General features: G+C 56.7%; 1 protein-coding gene across 15 annotated transcripts in view; it reads left to right on the top strand.

Annotated features, from left to right (window-relative positions):
* CELF4 (CUGBP Elav-like family member 4) overlaps positions 1 to 16,617 on the top strand; it is a 307,282-nt gene that overhangs the window by 260,769 nt on the left and 29,896 nt on the right. For 8 of the 15 annotated variants that reach the window (XM_007455221.1, XM_007455232.1, XM_007455234.1 and 5 more), the window contains exons 4-6: positions 15,025 to 15,153; positions 15,583 to 15,662; positions 16,092 to 16,235. In XM_007455221.1, coding sequence (XP_007455283.1) covers positions 15,025 to 15,153; positions 15,583 to 15,662; positions 16,092 to 16,235 — 353 coding nt within the window. The remainder of the gene's footprint in view (positions 1 to 15,024; positions 15,154 to 15,582; positions 15,663 to 16,091; positions 16,236 to 16,617) is intronic. The other 7 variants (XM_007455228.1, XM_007455223.1, XM_007455224.1 and 4 more) reach the window with 3 other exon arrangements.

The following is a 16,617-nucleotide window of genomic DNA, read 5'->3' as shown; positions in this document are numbered from 1 at the left end:
CCCCCCCCACCACCACCACTCAGCACCATCATGGCCCTTCTCCCAGCCACCAGCCACCCCCTCCCCCGACCCCTCTGATCCTTTCCCAGCCCTATCCCTTCATGCTGCCTTCCCTGCATCGAATTTTCCACTCTCAGGCCTAAATGCTTATCTGGTCCCTTTGATCATAGGGGACATTTTTTTTTTTTAACATCTTTATTGGAGTATAATTGCTTTACAATGGTGTGTTAGTTTCTGCTGTATAACAAAGTGAATCAGTTATACATATACATGCTAACACATATATATGGAATTTAAGAAAAAAAAATGTCATGAAGAACCTAGGGGTAAGACAGGAAAAAAGACACAGACCTACTAGAGAATGGACTTCAGGATATGGGGAGGGGGAAGGGTAAGCTGTGACAAAGCAAGAGAGAGGCATGGACATATATACATAGGGGACATTTTCTAGCAAAATCAGTCCTGTTGAGGTGACATAAGCCACCACATTTCAAACACCTCCCGGAAGAGGGCAATGCTGAGTCCAAAGGCATAGAGCCCAAAAGACAGAGTTCCAGGCCCTGGGGCAGACACGTGGGAGTCATTTTCTATCGTGTGCACCAGAGCTGGCAGAGACACCTGGCTCTGGTCCCACCTATGCCACGTACTGCCCCAGGGAGCTTGAGCCTGTTCCTCAGCTTCTCTGAGCCTCAGCTGACTGATCTGTCAGGTGGGGTTACGATCACATTGTATTGCTGAATGGCAGGGAGAAGTGGACAGAAGGCTGGGAAGTGCCCAGCCAGCGCCAGCCCTTGCGGAAGAGTCTGGCTGTGGCGGACTTAGGAGGACTGGGGGCGGGGTGGGGGGAGGTGCCCCAGCCAGCGAGCCGGGGTCTTCACCCGCCTCCACTTCTGGACATGCCTGCTCCAGGCATAGTGGGCCCACAGCACTGTCACTTCTGGCCACACTCCTTCCAGACCTGTTGGTGGGAGGGTAGTGTGGCTTTTCCAAACACAATTCTCCAGCAAACAGGCACTGGAGTTGAGTAAAAGTCTTTGCATTCTCTCCTCTGTGCTCCCATCCCAGGTTTTCTTCCTTATCCCCACCCCTTCCTACCCATCTCTTCCCAGAAAAGGGAGGCAGACAGCCTGTCCTCAGTGCCTGTGGTCTCAGTGGTCATGATGGTCCACCCCCGCAAAGTCTTCACGCTCTGCAATGTAACTCCCCCCCCACATCAGCCCCATCCTGCTCTGCCTTCCATAGCTAGGCCATTCCAGCCCCAATTTGGAAACACTTTTGCCCGAGGATCAGATCTACTCCTTACATCTCCCAGTACTATATACCTTGCACACAGTTTGTTGACTGACTGCGTGACTGACCCAAGGATAATTGAAGGGGTCCAGGGCTGCCCCACAGCTGGCTTTCTGCCTTTCTGCAAACTGAACTTCATGGTCACCAAATACTGCCAACCTGAAGGCCTTGGAGGGCCGCTCTGAGTGACAAGAGCAGGGTCCTCTGTAGTTAGCAGTGCCAGCCACGCACCAATAGTTAATATGCTGCCACGCTTCAAAATAATTTGTTCTCTAGAGGAAACTGACACTCCCCTCACAATCTCATTAGTCATTAGAAATAATGACATCTTGCAAATCGTGCAGCCCTTTCCAGTTCCCAGAGCCACATGCTCTCCTGAGCTCACCAGAGCCTCGCAACCATCTGGTTGCGGGAGGGGGACCTTCTGCGTGGTGGATGAAAGCTCGGGAGCCAGACCACCTGGGTTCAAATCTGGGCCCTGCAGTTTTTAGCTCTGGGACGTCCAGAAAGTTGCCAAACCTCTCTGTGCCTCAGTTTCCTCATCTGTAAAGTGGGGGTGACAGTGGTACCCACCTCATAAAATTAAAGTGCTCGGAGCAGTGCTTGGCTCGTGGCGAGTGCTTCAGATGAGTCAGACCTCACTGACCTCTCTGAGGGCATGGGTCCCAACGGAGGGAGTGAATGGATGAATCTCTGCATGTACCATATGGGCTGACACCTGCCATCTAACTGCAGGGGCCAGTCCAGCCTACCCGACTCCAAAAACCAACCTGCTCTGTGGGGTTGGAGGGCATGGCCTTGGGCTTTGAGGAGCATGCATCTAGAGGGGAGACAGACAGGAAGGGAGGTCCTCCTTAGGTATCGCAAGACAAGTGGATGTTCAGGGGCCTGCGCTGAAAGAGAAGTTGCTTTAAGACAGGTCTTGAGCAGAACAGGGTTCCTTGTTCCTGAGAGCAGATACCCCAACAGGTGTGGGTGGCCGTGACTAGTTCTCTCACCTTTTACATTTCGAGCCCGTTATCTGAAGTCCTCAGAAACATCTTGGCCATCCATCCATCCATCCACCTATCCATATTTACCTATCACCTATCCATATTACCTATTCACTTACCGCCGATCATAAATCTATCTGCTTTCTGCAATCATTTTTCTCTCACCTGTGTATCTATCATCCAACATTTAATCTGGACATCTAGCATCTATTAATAATGTCTGCCATCCGTCCATCTCTGTGTCTATCTGTAGTCCATTATCAGTCATGAGTTAATACAGTGAGTATTCGTGTACTTAAACCTGGACCATCTAGTTCCAAGGGGACCGGGGTCGGGTCAGGGGTGACTCCAGGAGGGCTAGGGTGGCTGGAACAAAGATGGACGGGAAGGAAACTGGAGGGCTGATGAAAGAAGAGCCTGGGACCCTCCTCTCGCAGCTGGCCTGGCCTGAAGGATGGAGGGGAGGGGGGCATGAGAGAGGAGAGAAGAAGACGAGGGGGAGGCCTGCTAAGCCATTAGAGGGGGGGGGCTTCATGCTAACCTAGATAATCCCCCCTCAGTCTACCCCCCCAGATTAGTACAGTGTCTTTCCAGGACAAGCCCCTGAGGGATGGGGGGGATGCCCGGGCTCAGGGGTCAGGGCAGAGAAGGTGGGTGCTACCCTCCACCAGCACCAACACACACAGAATCCTGCAGTCTCAAGGGCTGAGCTCCTGCAGGCAGGCCGAGGGCAGAGATGGGGTGCCCAAGGAGAGCTGGCCAGGAGCAGACTGGAAAAGACCCATCCCAGCCCTTCCCCAGCCCTGGCTGTGTGCTGGCATTACCTGAGTAGCTTTTGAAACAAACGAAAACCAAAAACATAGAGGCCCGGACCAACCCATATCTCAGGGGCTAGCTGGGCACACCTGTATTTTGAAAGCCCCCAGGTGAATTTCATAGCATCCAGGGGTGAGAACCACCATCTTACAAGACCCAGGATTCCTACTGTTATTCTCAGAAGTGTGTCTTGAGGAGGAAGGAGCAGATTTTGGTGCTCTAGGGGCAGGACCTGGGCTCTGGGCAGGGTTGAGCTCTCCAGGGTGCAAAAGAGGAAATATTCTTCCGGGCTGCCTCCATGGGGCCCAGGGAGACTTCTGCCAGGGTGTTCAGAAAGCATCATCCTCACCTTGGGTCATACTGGAGGAGGCTGGCCAGGTGACCTCTGAAGACTCCATCCCCACCCAGGGCCACCAGAAGTCCTTGTCACAGTTGCAGCCTCTGGTTCAGGTGTGACTCCTGCTGCGTTAGACTAGTCAGTTTGACCCTGAGCTGCGTGCACCTCCCCAGGAGGACAGTGGGCAGGCCACTAGAAGCTGGGGTGCCCCTCTCCTCCCTCGCCCCACAAGAAGCTGAGCCCCACCCTCAGTGTTAAAAATGAGCCATGGGTCAGAGGGGCAGGAGGTTTGTCAGGCACTGCATTCTGTCTCTGGCTGTGGCAGGGGGTGGGGAGGAAGGGGGTGGACCCATGAACACCATTCTCTTTGTGAGGCTGTGGGAAGATCTGCGGCCAAGGTAAGGGTCAGCCCGTGGCTAGGGTTAGAAGTTGATCTATGGCCGGGTCATCTGCAGGCGGCAGACAACTGTGCAGCTCTGCGGCTCAGCTAACAAGAGCCCCCTCCACGGTTGACAGTGACAAGCACTCCACGTGGGCACTGTTACCGCTTCCTCGGTACCTGTGGCCGCCTCAACTAGATTCTCACCCCGTCAATGAGGTGTTCTTAAGGCGTTCCTTGGTCTCTCCTCCCGTTACCCCTTCTGCCTTGTGGACCACCCTGCCCTTACCCACCCCCTGCAGAAACCTCTTCCCTTTGCTGGAATAAAGCCCGGCTTTGTCTGTCTCCTTGAGAGCTGAGGACAAACTGGCCATAATTTATGCTCCCGCATGATATAAAGGAAAAAAATGCCCCATTATGCTATAAATTATCCTGTGATGGGTGAAATGCTGGAGATTGCGCCAGACGCCAGCGGAAACCCCATTAGACAACAGGGCTGGGCTGCAGAAGTCCCCATAGGACGCAGGGCCGTCTGTCGTGTGCCACGCGCCTGGGAAGGATAAGGTAGCAGATCTAATGTATAATCAGTTAGCTGGAGAGCCGGCCGCGTGCCGCAGCCCCCAGTGAAAGGTGACTTCTACATAGTGCCACCGTGTGCCCCAAGCTCCTTCTGGGAGGCCTGGCGCAGACTCACAGGCACGAGGGTCACGGGCTGAAGGCCAGAGAAGGAGGTCGCGAGGGATGTGGGTATGGCCTCCAGGCCCCTCACCCATGCTGCGCCTCCAGGGCTTAGCTCTTGCCTAACTCAGGGCTCCCATTCCTGCCCATCAACTAGAAAAGCACAAGAGAAGAGGGTGCAGGGACCATTCGTGGCGCCCCGGGGTGGTGACAGTCTTCTGGTTCGGCCTCCCCGGCCATGCTGCAAGCCTCCGAGGGCACAGAGCCACACCTCTGCCCTGGGCAGGTACCAGGGGCTGGAGGGGTGTGGACTGCGAGTCCAGGGGATTCTGGCAGCAGGTCCGATTCTCTGTGTGGTGAGGGGAGAGAACATTGCAGCCTAGATCCCAGGCAGAGGAAGGCCTGGGGACTCATCAGGACAGAGCTTAACATCTTTGGTCACCCAGGAGACTTCAAGACAGCCGTGCTCTGGGCAGAGGGGCGAGTGAAACTGAGGAGGGACTGTGAGGCATGTCTGCGGGTCGTCGGGCAGTCAGGAATCACCGGAGCCTGCTCCATCTGAGCTAAGCAGGGCCCCACCAGGCCCCTCTTCCGGGCTCTGGACAGAAGCCCTGGCCCATGCAGAGCAATGGGGTTATTAGGCCTTTGCCAGCTGTCTGTGCAGACATGGAGGGGTGCAGAGTGAAGAGAGAGAGCGATCTCCAGGTAGCACTGTCTTCTACCAGGAAGGAGGGTGACCCGAGAGCTCAGCTCCATTCAGACCCCCTGGGTCTGAGTCCTGGCCTCCCCAGTGACTGGCTATGTATTCTTGGGAAAGATATTTAACTTCTCTGAGCCTCAGTTTCCTCATCTGTACAGTGGAAAGAATAAAATATCCGTTATACTTGCAAAGGGCTTATTTCAGTGTGGGCGTCATGGTAAATATTTGATAAATGAGAACCATTCTGATTATTAGTATTGTGGTGGTTATAACCACCTCATGGAGGAGTGGGTGTGGTCAGAGCTGTGGTCTCCCTCGGGCAGGGGCACCACAGAGCCCTGGGGAGGGAGCCAGTCTGACCAGAGCTGTCTGGGGGCAGCAGAGGCTCTGTGATGTGGGAGCTCGGTCCACTGGCTCTTGTCACAAAGAAGACACCAGGGTGACATTGCGGGGGGTGGGCCTGGGAGTCCAGTTGGGCCACAGGAGAATCCCTGGGTGCTATGACTTAGGAGCCAGTCTGAGCCAAGAGAGGACATGGTGGGCTGTGAGTATGGACGCAGGGTCCGAGTCCCAGGCTAGGCTTCCAGTGGCCAGCGGTGAGGGTGCAGGCTGGGACCCTGAGGGAATTGTTGAGAATATGGTGGGTGGGGAAGAGGAAGGAGGGAGTGGGGGATGTGTCACTGTGACTTCTCATCCCACGTGCCTGTCACACTCCCTACCTTTGCACATGCTGCGCTCCCTGACCTGGGATGCCTGCCCCGTGCCTTTTCCACCTGGCACACCGTGCATGTGCAGCCCCTAGGGCCTGGCTCAAGACTTCTAGACACCCCACACCCCCAGAGCTCATCACGGCAGGCTCTGTGCCTGCAGCGTGGCCGCTGCCCACTCATCTCCAGGAGACACTCACTTCCCAGTTTCTGAGGAATCCTGGAGTTCAGTGTCCTGCAGATGCCAAGGACATGATCTTGGAGATAAGAGGAGGAACTGCAGTGCACACGCAGTGCCCTGCCCTGAGACTTCACGAGACCTACGTTTCTGAGCAGAGGGATGGTGGGATCGGGGGAGTCAGAGTGTGGGGTGCGTGTGCAGCCCCTCACAAGGCTTGTGCTCAGTGAGATGGGAGCACCTGCGGGGTCTGAGCAGGACATAGACAGGATCTGCCTTGGGTTGTAGCTGACTCCTGTGGCTGCCCTGTGGAGAGCAGCCAGCAGAGGCCTGGGTGGATGGCGGGAGACAGTGAGGAAGGGACTCTCATGGCCTGGGCCCTACCCCGAAGCATTTGGAAGGCAGAGCTGGCTGAAAGAATGCGAGTGGGGGAGACTGGATGTGCCCTGCATCCTCCCACCCCGACATCAAACAGAGACTGTCTGGAGGGAGCTGGCCAGATCAAGGCCTGGCACGGCCTGCCCTGGGGGCCGGAGCGGCTGAGGGTCCTCATTTTCGTCCCCAGTGGAGCGGGAGCCCCATCTCGGCCCTTCTCACCACCCCATCTCCAGCAGCCTTTAATCTCCTTCAGTCTTCTTCCCAGGCAGGAAGGCTTTTATCCTTGGGAGGCGGCTCCCGCCCAGCTGCACCCCTGGCCCTGGCTCTGGCACAGTGTGAGTTGTGGGGACAAAGGGGGGCATCGCTCGGCTCCTTACTGGCGCACTTCACGTGGAGAGCTCTCCCAGGCCTGGCCCGTCTCAGGAGGGCAGTGACAAGGTCACATGACTGCAGAGGAACCCCAATCCAGGCCCTTAACCTTGTTGTGGATGGCGAGGCTGAAAACTCCCGCACTAGCAGGAGAGCAGGCAGTTGTGGGTCCCCAGTCAGGAGAAGAGGGGGTGCAGACCCCGAGCCCTACCCACTGCTCCCCTGTTTGAAAGGCAGGTGTGGGACTGCGTGCTGCCCACCTCGGGGCTGGCCGGGAGGGGGAAGAGGAGGCCTCTGGACTCAGGGTGGGGGGTCAGCGACCTTGAAAATGGCACAGATTTCAGTTCAGATGACCAGTTTGACACCTTCTTGTCCCTTAGGAGCCAGGGCGCTTGACGGGTCAGGACACGGAGAATTCATGGAAAGGGCACAGTGTAACTGTCTCAGTGTAACTTCGGGGGAAATGTCCCTTGTTGTGGATTAATCCAGGCAGACCACTTGGAGGATGCTGGGGAGCATCTCAGAGGGCCCCCAAATGCTGCCATTTGGTCCGGGGAGGCAAAGGAAAGCCCGGCTTCTCAGGCTGACCCCTGGCAGATGACTGTTCAGTGTCCCTGGGGTCCTCTCCACACCCTAGGGGTGGGGTGGGCATCCCCATCCCACCAGCTGCCACTGCTGCGGATGAGCAGTAGTCCTGGCTGTAACTGGCACAGAGCTGCATTTATTGAGCATTTTACTCTGTGTCAGCCTCTGGGCTAAAATCCTCAGGTTCCTTAACTAATTTCATCTCCCAGTGGCCCTATGAGGTGGGTATGATTATTCTCCCCTTTTACAGATGAGGAACTGGAGGCCCAGGGAGGGTATGTGACTTGCCTAAAGGGGCCCAGTCAACCAGGATTTGACATAGAGCCTCAGTTACTCTCTGCAAGACGCCCCAGCCCCGCCCCGCCTGTCAAGTCTGTGTGCCTTTGATTCAAGGTCCTTCCTCATCTATGAGTGAAGTTAGGGAGAAGGAACAGGTTTTTCCCCCTAAGACTCACTGCCTGTGGCCCTTTGGGCATGAAATCACTCCCCAGGGAGAGCAGACGGTCCTGGGATACAGAAGGTGGTCCGGCAAGTCCCCTGGTCCCACAGTAAAGAGGCTAAGAGATGCTGAGGGTCTGGCATGGCCTCTGCCAGCAGCTGAGGGGCGGGAGCATGGGTACCCAGGGCTCTGGGTTCTGGCCCTGCCCTGCCCACCCACAGGGCCAAAGGCTCAAGAGCAAGAGAGAGTCCTCTGGCTCAGTCACTGTGAGTGTCTGGAACTTTCTTCTCACTCCCCAAACTGCTGCCCTTGAGCCTCCAGGGCCCTATAAGAGTGTCTCCTACAGGTCTGGCCCTACATCCCCCCCCCCCCCCCGCCAGCCAGGCCCTCCTGGTCTCCTAGCAACCCCTCTGCCTGCCCCACCAGCCACAGAACTCAAAACCAATTTATTCCCCACCCCGGCCCCTGGCCCCCCGGTTCTCCCCAGCTTAGGTCCCCCCACAAACCCTCCCTCGGCAGCTGGAAGGAAGAGAACAGTAAAAGTCTATTGAGGCCATAAAGGCATTAACCATCTGAACACTCGTTCACGGCGCCCCAGCTGCCATCTATCCTTAAGCAGGAAATATTGTTTAATGCCAATGGTAATGAGCGAATCAAAGTTTGAAAATTAAACCGGAATTTGAGCATTAGCGCCAGGGTGCTGGCATTTGGCAAGTCAAGTGGTGCTGCTGCCACCCACCTCCTCCCCCCTTGGGGCCCCACTCATCCTGCACAGCCAGCAGGATGCTCCCCGCACACACGTCTGGGGGCCCCGAGGAACCACCCTGACATACCCCAAAAGGGGCCTGTCCTCAACTTGCTGTCAGTGTGTGGCTTCTCTGTTTTCTGGGCTCTCCTTTTAAAATGCAAATCCTTCCAGCCAGAGCCCCATTCTGCCCAGACGTTCTAAGTGAACAAGAGAGAAGAGTCTGTCTCTCAACTGGAGGGGCTGGAGGAAGCATGAGATTCTGGCAACTAGACTCCTCTGCCTTTTCATCTGCACTTAAATCTTCCCGGAGGTGTCCCCCAGTGCTAATAGGTTGGGAAACTGAAACTCAGAATTAGATTGAGGTTCTGGGAAGATGAAGAATACTCCCGAGGTCAGAGGACTGGGAGATGTGTGTGTGTTCGTGGGGGTTACGTCAGGCAAGAGGGAGCTGGGAAAGCAAAGTCCAGCTCCCCCTGAACTCCCAGGAAGGGGCCACTTGGGAGCAAGTGAAAAGAACAGCCAAAAAGGGCCCTCCCATCTCTCAGCCTTTGCTCAAATCCTGTTGTGGGTCTGGAGCCCCTGGCCCTGACGCCAGGCCACCTCCTCCTGGAAGCCTTCAGGGTGTTGCCACTGCCCCCTTCTCCAACTGGCCCCTACAGACCTGCAGTTCAGAGCTATTGCCTGGCTGTCCTCTCTCATGGGGGGCTCCGTGGCAGAGGCTCTGGGGCCAAAGACTGGATTCTCCAGGGATCTGAGAGCCAAGCATGCCTGCCCCCACACACACTTGCCCAAAGAGGAAAACCAGAAGGGCCCCCAAGACTCATCTCAGACTCTCTGATCAGCCGAGTCCCAGGCACACAGTAAGTGCTCAGTCAATGCTTGCTGAAGGAGTGACCAGAGGCGGGATGCCAGGGGCTCTGGTCCATTCCCTCCTCAGTTGGTTGTAAACACGTGCACCTGACAGAACTTGGTACTTTCCCCAGCTCCTGGGGAGGGGGAGGAAGATAAATTGTGGCCACTCCCCCCGCAGTGAGAGCAGGACATCTGGGCACAGAGAGCTGAGTTGCCCGCTCTGGTTCAGGAAGGGCCGGGACTAGTGCCAACCTTCTGGGGTGTCACACCCCTGCCTCCTGGAACCCCAGGTGCTCCCTCACCCCTGCAGACACAGGCACTCATAGCTTAAAAGAGCAGGAAGGCAGCAGCAAGGGGGCCAGGATGAGGAATTCAAGAGACTCCAAGAACCCGGGTTTAGTCCCAGCCCCAGCAGCCCCGACCTCCTCATCTAAAACAGGTGGGAGCCTTGGTGTTTTCCAGGGTCCAGCCCAGCTCTGCCATTCTGCGGCCTTCTTACTGCTGGGGAGAGCACAGCAGCTCTGGGGGCCACTCTGCCGCAGCCCTGCGGGCCTTTGTCTTGTTCTGGAACTTGTTTATTGTGGACGGCCTCTGTCGCTCCACGGAGCTGACTCACCTCTCTTGTTTCCTGCTGCAGCAGTAGGGCATGGAACAGTATCTGGCACAGAGAAGTCGCTCAGCAAACAGTTGTTGAATCACTGCGGGAGCAGGAGCCCCTTGATCGGCCCCCGGGCCAGGAGGAGCCCATGTGAAGACCCAAGGGCAGGGGAGATTTGGGGTATTTGCCCATCACCCAGCAGGTCACTGGCAGAGCCCGTGACAGCCAAAGCTTTCCTGTGCCAGCCACTGGGCTCAGCCCAGGAAGTCAGAAGTTGAGCTTAATGGAGCCGCCTGCCTGCCCTAAGCTGGGCTCTGTCAAGAGGCAGATACTGGGCTGCAGACCAGCCTCCTGCATCTCTGAGGGAGACTGCTCCCATGCGGTCTCAGCGACCTCCCACTCAGAGATGTCTTCAGCCCATCTTCCCCCTGACCCTGAGGTCTGTCCTGGCTTCACCTCCCATTAAGGTGGCCTGCGTGGCCCAGTCCCAGCAATACCTGCCGAAAATCTCCTCAGAGGAGCAGCGACAGCCCCACAGCCCTAAAACGGGCTCGGGCTGAGGGTTCACAGGGGGGAGTGAGAGCATCATAGCCCCACCATCAGCCAGGGACCCTGCGTCACTCAGGCAGGAGGGCTGGGGGCAGGGACTGCTCAGCCTGTCCCAGGAAATCGGGGTCTGTGTCCATGATGGAGCAGGCGGGAAGTGGCTGGGGAAATGGAGTCATTCTCTGAGACTCTCGCTAGGTTGGCATAAGATCCAAGACACCAGCCAGATGGTGTCACTGGTCGTCTGACACAGCTTGGGGACAGAGCCTTGGGAAAGTGGCCGGGGAAAGGAGGGCATGGGGGGTGGGGACACAAGGAGAGGTTGTCCATCTCAGCTGAGCAGACACAGCCTGAGTCCAGTCCAACTTGTCGCTTCAAGCGCTCCTCCCCCAGATGTGGATCCTCTGGCCTCTCCCTCCCTGTGACCTCTGTCCCCTCCAGTCAGGGCAGGGAGCTCCATTTCCTCTTCCTCCTGGATAGAGAACCCCAGGTCATGGTCATCGCTGTTGTTTTTACTGCTGGCCAGGCTCTGTCCTGCAGCATCTCCTGGGAGCCTATTGTCCACCACATGAGGAGGGCTGAGTTATTCCCATTTTAGAGACCGAAAAACCTGAGGGGGCGAACAGGTACGCAGCTGGAAGGCAGCAGAGCTGGGGTGTGAGCCAGTGGGCCTGGGCCAAAGGAGGAGACCCACCCTCAGACTGAGTCCTTCCACTCCCTGGTCTGAAAGACAAGCCCTAGAATCACCCAGTACCAAAGCCAACTGGAAATGAAGAGCATCCTAGAAACAAATAAACCTTTGTGTTGGGTGGGGTCAATCCAGATCACCTAGAGGAAGTGTGTCTGGAGCCAGGTTTATTTGGTTTCTGGCAGCCTTCCAGAAAGGTAAGGCTAGCTGTAGTTTCCCTGGGGAAGTCCGGACAGGCAGGAAGAGGGGGAGCCTGGCCCCCTCCACACTGGGAAAGTCCTCAAACAGGAAGGGCCTAGAACGGAGAACGGAGAATTGGCAGTAAGGGGTGATTTCAGGGAGTGGAAGAAGGAATTAGAAAAAACAAACAAACAAACAAAAAAACCCTGGCAAAAGGGAAGTGGCTGGATAGAAAGGCACGTGGGGATGAATTTTAATGTAATCAGAAAGCTGTCATAATGAAACGAGAGGAATATATTCAGACGTCAGGAAAGAGGCAGGAGCTGCTGTTCCAGCATCTAAATCAGGCTCGGTGCAGGACCGGCCTTCTCTTCCTTTCCTAGTTTCTTCCTGGGAGGAGATGTTTGAGCAGGAGGGTCAGGGATGAGCAGGGGGCAGGATTTCACTTCTTTGTCTTCCTGGAAATCCCATTTAATTGGAGCCTTTAAAAGGGGCTGGGGGAGGGGGAGCACCTGGCCGACCTGGGGAGCAGAATTTCAAGGCTCTACTGAAGGCTTCCAAACTCGATTCACTTCATGTAAATGCTGCTGTGCTTCTGGGAGTTAAACATAAGCCCTCAGCCCTCTTGCCTCTGTCTCTGCCCTCTCCTTCTGCCTGGCTCTTCTCTCTGCTCTTTTTTTTCCGGTATGCGTAGGATAGAGGGGTCTTTTAAATTAAGTGCCTTTCAAGTGTATTATTTCGTTTTTTTCTTATTTTGGTTTTTTTTGGCTGCACCGCGTGGCCAGTGGGATCTTAGTTCCCCGACCAGGGATCGAACCCGCGCCCCCTGTAGTGGACGCGCCAATTCTTAACAACTGGACCACCAGGGAAGACCCTCAACTATATTATTTTGAATAAATCATTTAATACTTTGAAAAAGTGATATGTACTATAATATATTTGACTACAATAATAAGTGAGTGATATATATATTTTTTGTTTGTTTGTTTGTTTTTCGGGTATGCGGGCCTCTCACTGTTGTGGCCTCTCCCGTTGCGGAGCACAGGCTCCGGACACGCAGGCTCAGCGGCCATGACTCACGGGCCCAGCCACTCCGCGGCATGTGGGATCTTCCCGGACCAGGGCGCGAACCCACGTGCCCTGTATCGGCAGGCGGACTCTCAACCACTGAGCCACCGGGGAAGCCCTCTGTCTGTTCTTTGTTTCTAGTTCTTTTTCCTCTGTCTCCGCCATTTCCCCTCCCTTTCTGCTTCGAACCCCATCTCCTCCTGTCCCTCCTCAGGAGGAATTTTCACCCCTTCCACTCCCTCTGTCTTCCTTCCGCTTGCTCTCCCAGTCTCTGCTTCCCCCAGCCCAGAGCTTGGAGTTGGGGATGCCTGGAGATGGGGCGGGGGGGTGCCCAGCCCTGTCAGCGCCTGAGCCGCCAGGCGGAGCGCCCAGGCTAGGGCAGGCTCCGGGCCCAGAGCTTTGGCTGAAGCCCACCCATGTTAGAGGTCCAGGCTGGCGTGCCCTGACGCAGCATTGGTCACAGGAACTGACAATGATACCCTGTGGGCATGGAAGGGGCACCTCATCGCTGAGAGCTTGCCCAGTGCTGAGTGCTCCAGGCTGGGGGTACCAGCAGGGCGGTGGTCAGGCCTTCCTGAGGAGGACTCTGTGGTGGCTTGTGAAGCAGGGCAGGGCCTGGAGGTTTCCTCTGCTTCGCTCCAGACCCCAGGTCAGCCCCTCATCTCTATGTGAACTCTCCTGGCCGTGTGAGTGACGGGGGTGCTCTGGTGCAGGAGGTACCAACCACCCTGAATCCAGAAGGACATGGCCCCGGAGTGCCCTTGCATTCTGTGGAAACCATGAACACATGGCCATTTGCAATTTTGGGGTGGGTATTTCTGCAGTCTTGGCTGTGTGTGTCAGTTATTGAAGGGTCAACAAGCATCTAGAGGGTGTCTGCCACCACGGGGACCCTGTTCCAGCAACTATGGCTGCCTAACAACTTAACCCCAAACAGACTGGTATAAAACAACCATTTATTATGTTCATGGATTCTGTGGGTCAGGAATTCAGACAGGGCACAGCTTGGAGGGACTGTCTCTGCTCCAGGATGTCTGGGCCTCAGCTGGAACACTCACAGGCTGGGGCCTGGAATCATCTCAGGACTCATTCACTCCATGTCTGGTGGCTGATGCTGGCTGTCGCTGAAGGCCTGGGTTCCTTTCCGTGTGGACTCCCGGTATGAGCTAGTTGGGGGTTCTTCACAGCATGGTGGCTGGCTTCCACAGAGCAACCATCCGCAAAAGAGAGAGCTGAGAGTGGAAGCTGATCCTTTTATATGACCAAGCCTTTGAAGGCAGCTCGTGTCACTTCTGCCATTCTTTATTGGTTAGAGCAGTCACAGCCCCGCCCAGATTCAAGGGGAGGGAACTTAGACTCCACCTCCCTGGGAGGAGTGAAAGTCACACAGCAGTAAGAGCTTGTGGGATGGGAAATCTTTTTGCAGTCACAAGCTACTACAAATACACACAGCCTAACGTGATCCCTGTCACCCTAAGCACACATCTGAGTGTTGTCAACAAACCATTTGGTACTCAACACAAGCGTGGGGCGGGGGGGAGGCTGCTGAGGGAGCCTAGTCTTCAGAAACAGTGCCCAGGGCTGAATTTCGAAGCATGAATAGGAAGGGGCAAGAGGAGGGAGCACCAGATGGAGGTAAGAACATGTGAGGCAGAAAGGAAGTGTGCTCCTGGGACTGGTATAGGGCATTCATTCATTCATTCCATAGCTCAGTCCTGCGGGCCTACTATGTACCTGCTACCACTGCTCCAGCTGAGGCCTGGCCTCTTGCCTCAGGGAGCATAGATTGAGGGGTGGGGAGCTAGACAGAAACCCACTACTCAGGCAAAGCAGTAAATACTTGTCCTTTGAATTTTGGACCATGGGGAAGGGCTGAGACAGAGAATAAAGAAGTGGAAGGAGGGGCTTTGATGAGAAAGCAATATTTAAACTGAGACCTAGCATTAGAGGATTCAACTTTGTGATGTGGAGGACACTCCAGGCAGAGAGAACAGCATATGCAAAGGCCCTGTGGCAGACTTGCCAGTTGTAAATTAATTTTGGCATCTGGGGGTGAAAGTGGCTGAGGAAGATAGTTTGTGTCTAAGAAGAAGGAGGAAGAGAACTTAGGGCTGCCCATATGACCTGTGCCGGTGCCTGCCAGTGGCCCTGCCCCTCAGTGTGAGGTCTGCTCTCTAGGCAGGAAGAGGCAGAGTCGCTGCAATCCTGCCCCCGCTTAGACCCAACCCCTCCTACCTCCCCTCCCCCTCTGGCCTTGCCCTCCTCTCCCTGTAACCCCCTCACCCCGCCCCCTTCCTCCCCTTCTAGCGGTGCCCCACCCGCCTCCCTCTCTTTGTTTTCCCTCCCCCTCCTGCTGTGCGCCCCCTTCCCGCGCCCTACCCAGCTCCTACCCTTCCCCTCCGTAACCCTTCCACCTCCGGCCGTGCCCTCCCCCCGGGCCCGACCCCGCGCAGCCGGGCCCCCGGACCGGGTAAGCATCTCCTAATTTTGTTCCAGAAGATAGAAAACTCTTTGTGGGCATGCTCAACAAGCAGCAGTCTGAGGACGATGTGCGCCGCCTCTTTGAGGCCTTCGGGAACATCGAGGAGTGTACCATCCTGCGCGGGCCAGACGGCAACAGCAAGGGTGCGTGGGGGCGGGGCGGGGAGTGGGTGGGGCGAGCGGGTGGGCGGGGCGAGGCCGCGGGTCTCCCCCCAGCCTGACTGCAGAGTGCCGAGCCCTCTGGGGCTGGCCCCGTGGGGCAAGCGGGGTAAGGCTGCTTGGAAGGGGCGAGGCGCTTGGGCCTGCGGGGATGGAAAGGCCGCGATCCAAGTCGCGGGGGACAGGGCCACTTAAGGGTCCTTGGAAGACTCTGGCCGGTCCCGGTCTCTCTCTGCCTCCTTGTGTGGCTCTGAGTTTGTCGGTCCTCTCTCACTCTTTCTGTGTCTCGCTCTGCTTTCTTCTGGGAGGCGCCCTCTCCCCTCGGCCCCTCCCGTGCCCCGTCTTTCAGTCCTCAGCTTCTCTGACCTTCCTCTGGGCCCTGGCGCCGTGGCTCAGCCTCTCCCGTCCCCCCAGGGTGCGCCTTTGTGAAGTACTCCTCCCACGCCGAGGCGCAAGCCGCCATCAACGCTCTGCACGGCAGCCAGACCATGCCGGTGAGTGCGGCCGCCCCTGGGGAGTTGGGAGTGGGGAGGGAACGGGGCAATGAGGGGCAGAGACATCCCGGCTACCCCTCGCATCCGCAGGGCCCCCGCCAGCCCTCGCGCGATCAGCCACAGGATGCCAAACGCTTGCGGTGCTCACAGCCTCCCCATGAGACCGGAAGGCACTGCCAATATCCACACTTCTAAGACAAGGACATTGAGGCCCAGAGATGTTAAGAAAGTGTCCCAAGGTCACCCAGATAGAAAAAGCCTGAGGTGGGGGTGGTGGTTAAGACTCCAGACCCCTGGACGGAGGGTTGGTGCTTGTCACCGTGCCACCTACCCTGCCCCATAGCACCCCGTGGAGAGCACTGGGTGGGCCCAGGCCAGGGAGCAGAGGCGGTTAGGGCTGGTGGGCCTAACGCACAGTCCTGGCTGCAGGGAGCCTCATCCAGTCTGGTGGTCAAGTTCGCCGACACCGACAAGGAGCGCACAATGCGGCGAATGCAGCAGATGGCTGGCCAAATGGGCATGTTCAACCCCATGGCCATCCCGTTCGGGGCCTACGGCGCCTACGCACAGGCAGTAAGTGAGGGCACAGCAGGGCGGGGCTGGGGGCGGCAGTTCTTCGCAAATCCTAGGAAGCACTGACTGGAACAGGGAGAGAGGTTCAGTGTCCTGCTGACACCACACCACCCCCGCCACCGTTCATGGAAGGGTGTCCTCAGGCCTTCTGGTTACTCCTGGCAGGGGTCCTCTGAGGTGCCTCAAGCCCTCATCCCCTACACCTCCTCTGTAGTCCTCTCAGGCCCCAGGTCAGGCCCCGGCCCATCAACTTCTTTATTCCACACTGGGGCGGGCTCTGCCAGCATCTCCCCTCAGCTGCCTCTCAGACCTGTAGCCCCACATGGGTGGCACTAAGGTAGGCCAGGGTTCTGCTTCTAAAAATGCAAGCTCCCCTCACTTG

The sequence above is a fragment of the Lipotes vexillifer genome, unplaced genomic scaffold (genome assembly GCF_000442215.2).
Source record: "Lipotes vexillifer unplaced genomic scaffold, Lipotes_vexillifer_v1.1 scaffold90, whole genome shotgun sequence".
Taxonomy (NCBI): domain Eukaryota; kingdom Metazoa; phylum Chordata; class Mammalia; order Artiodactyla; family Lipotidae; genus Lipotes; species Lipotes vexillifer.
This window is presented reverse-complemented; position numbering and strand designations above follow the sequence as displayed.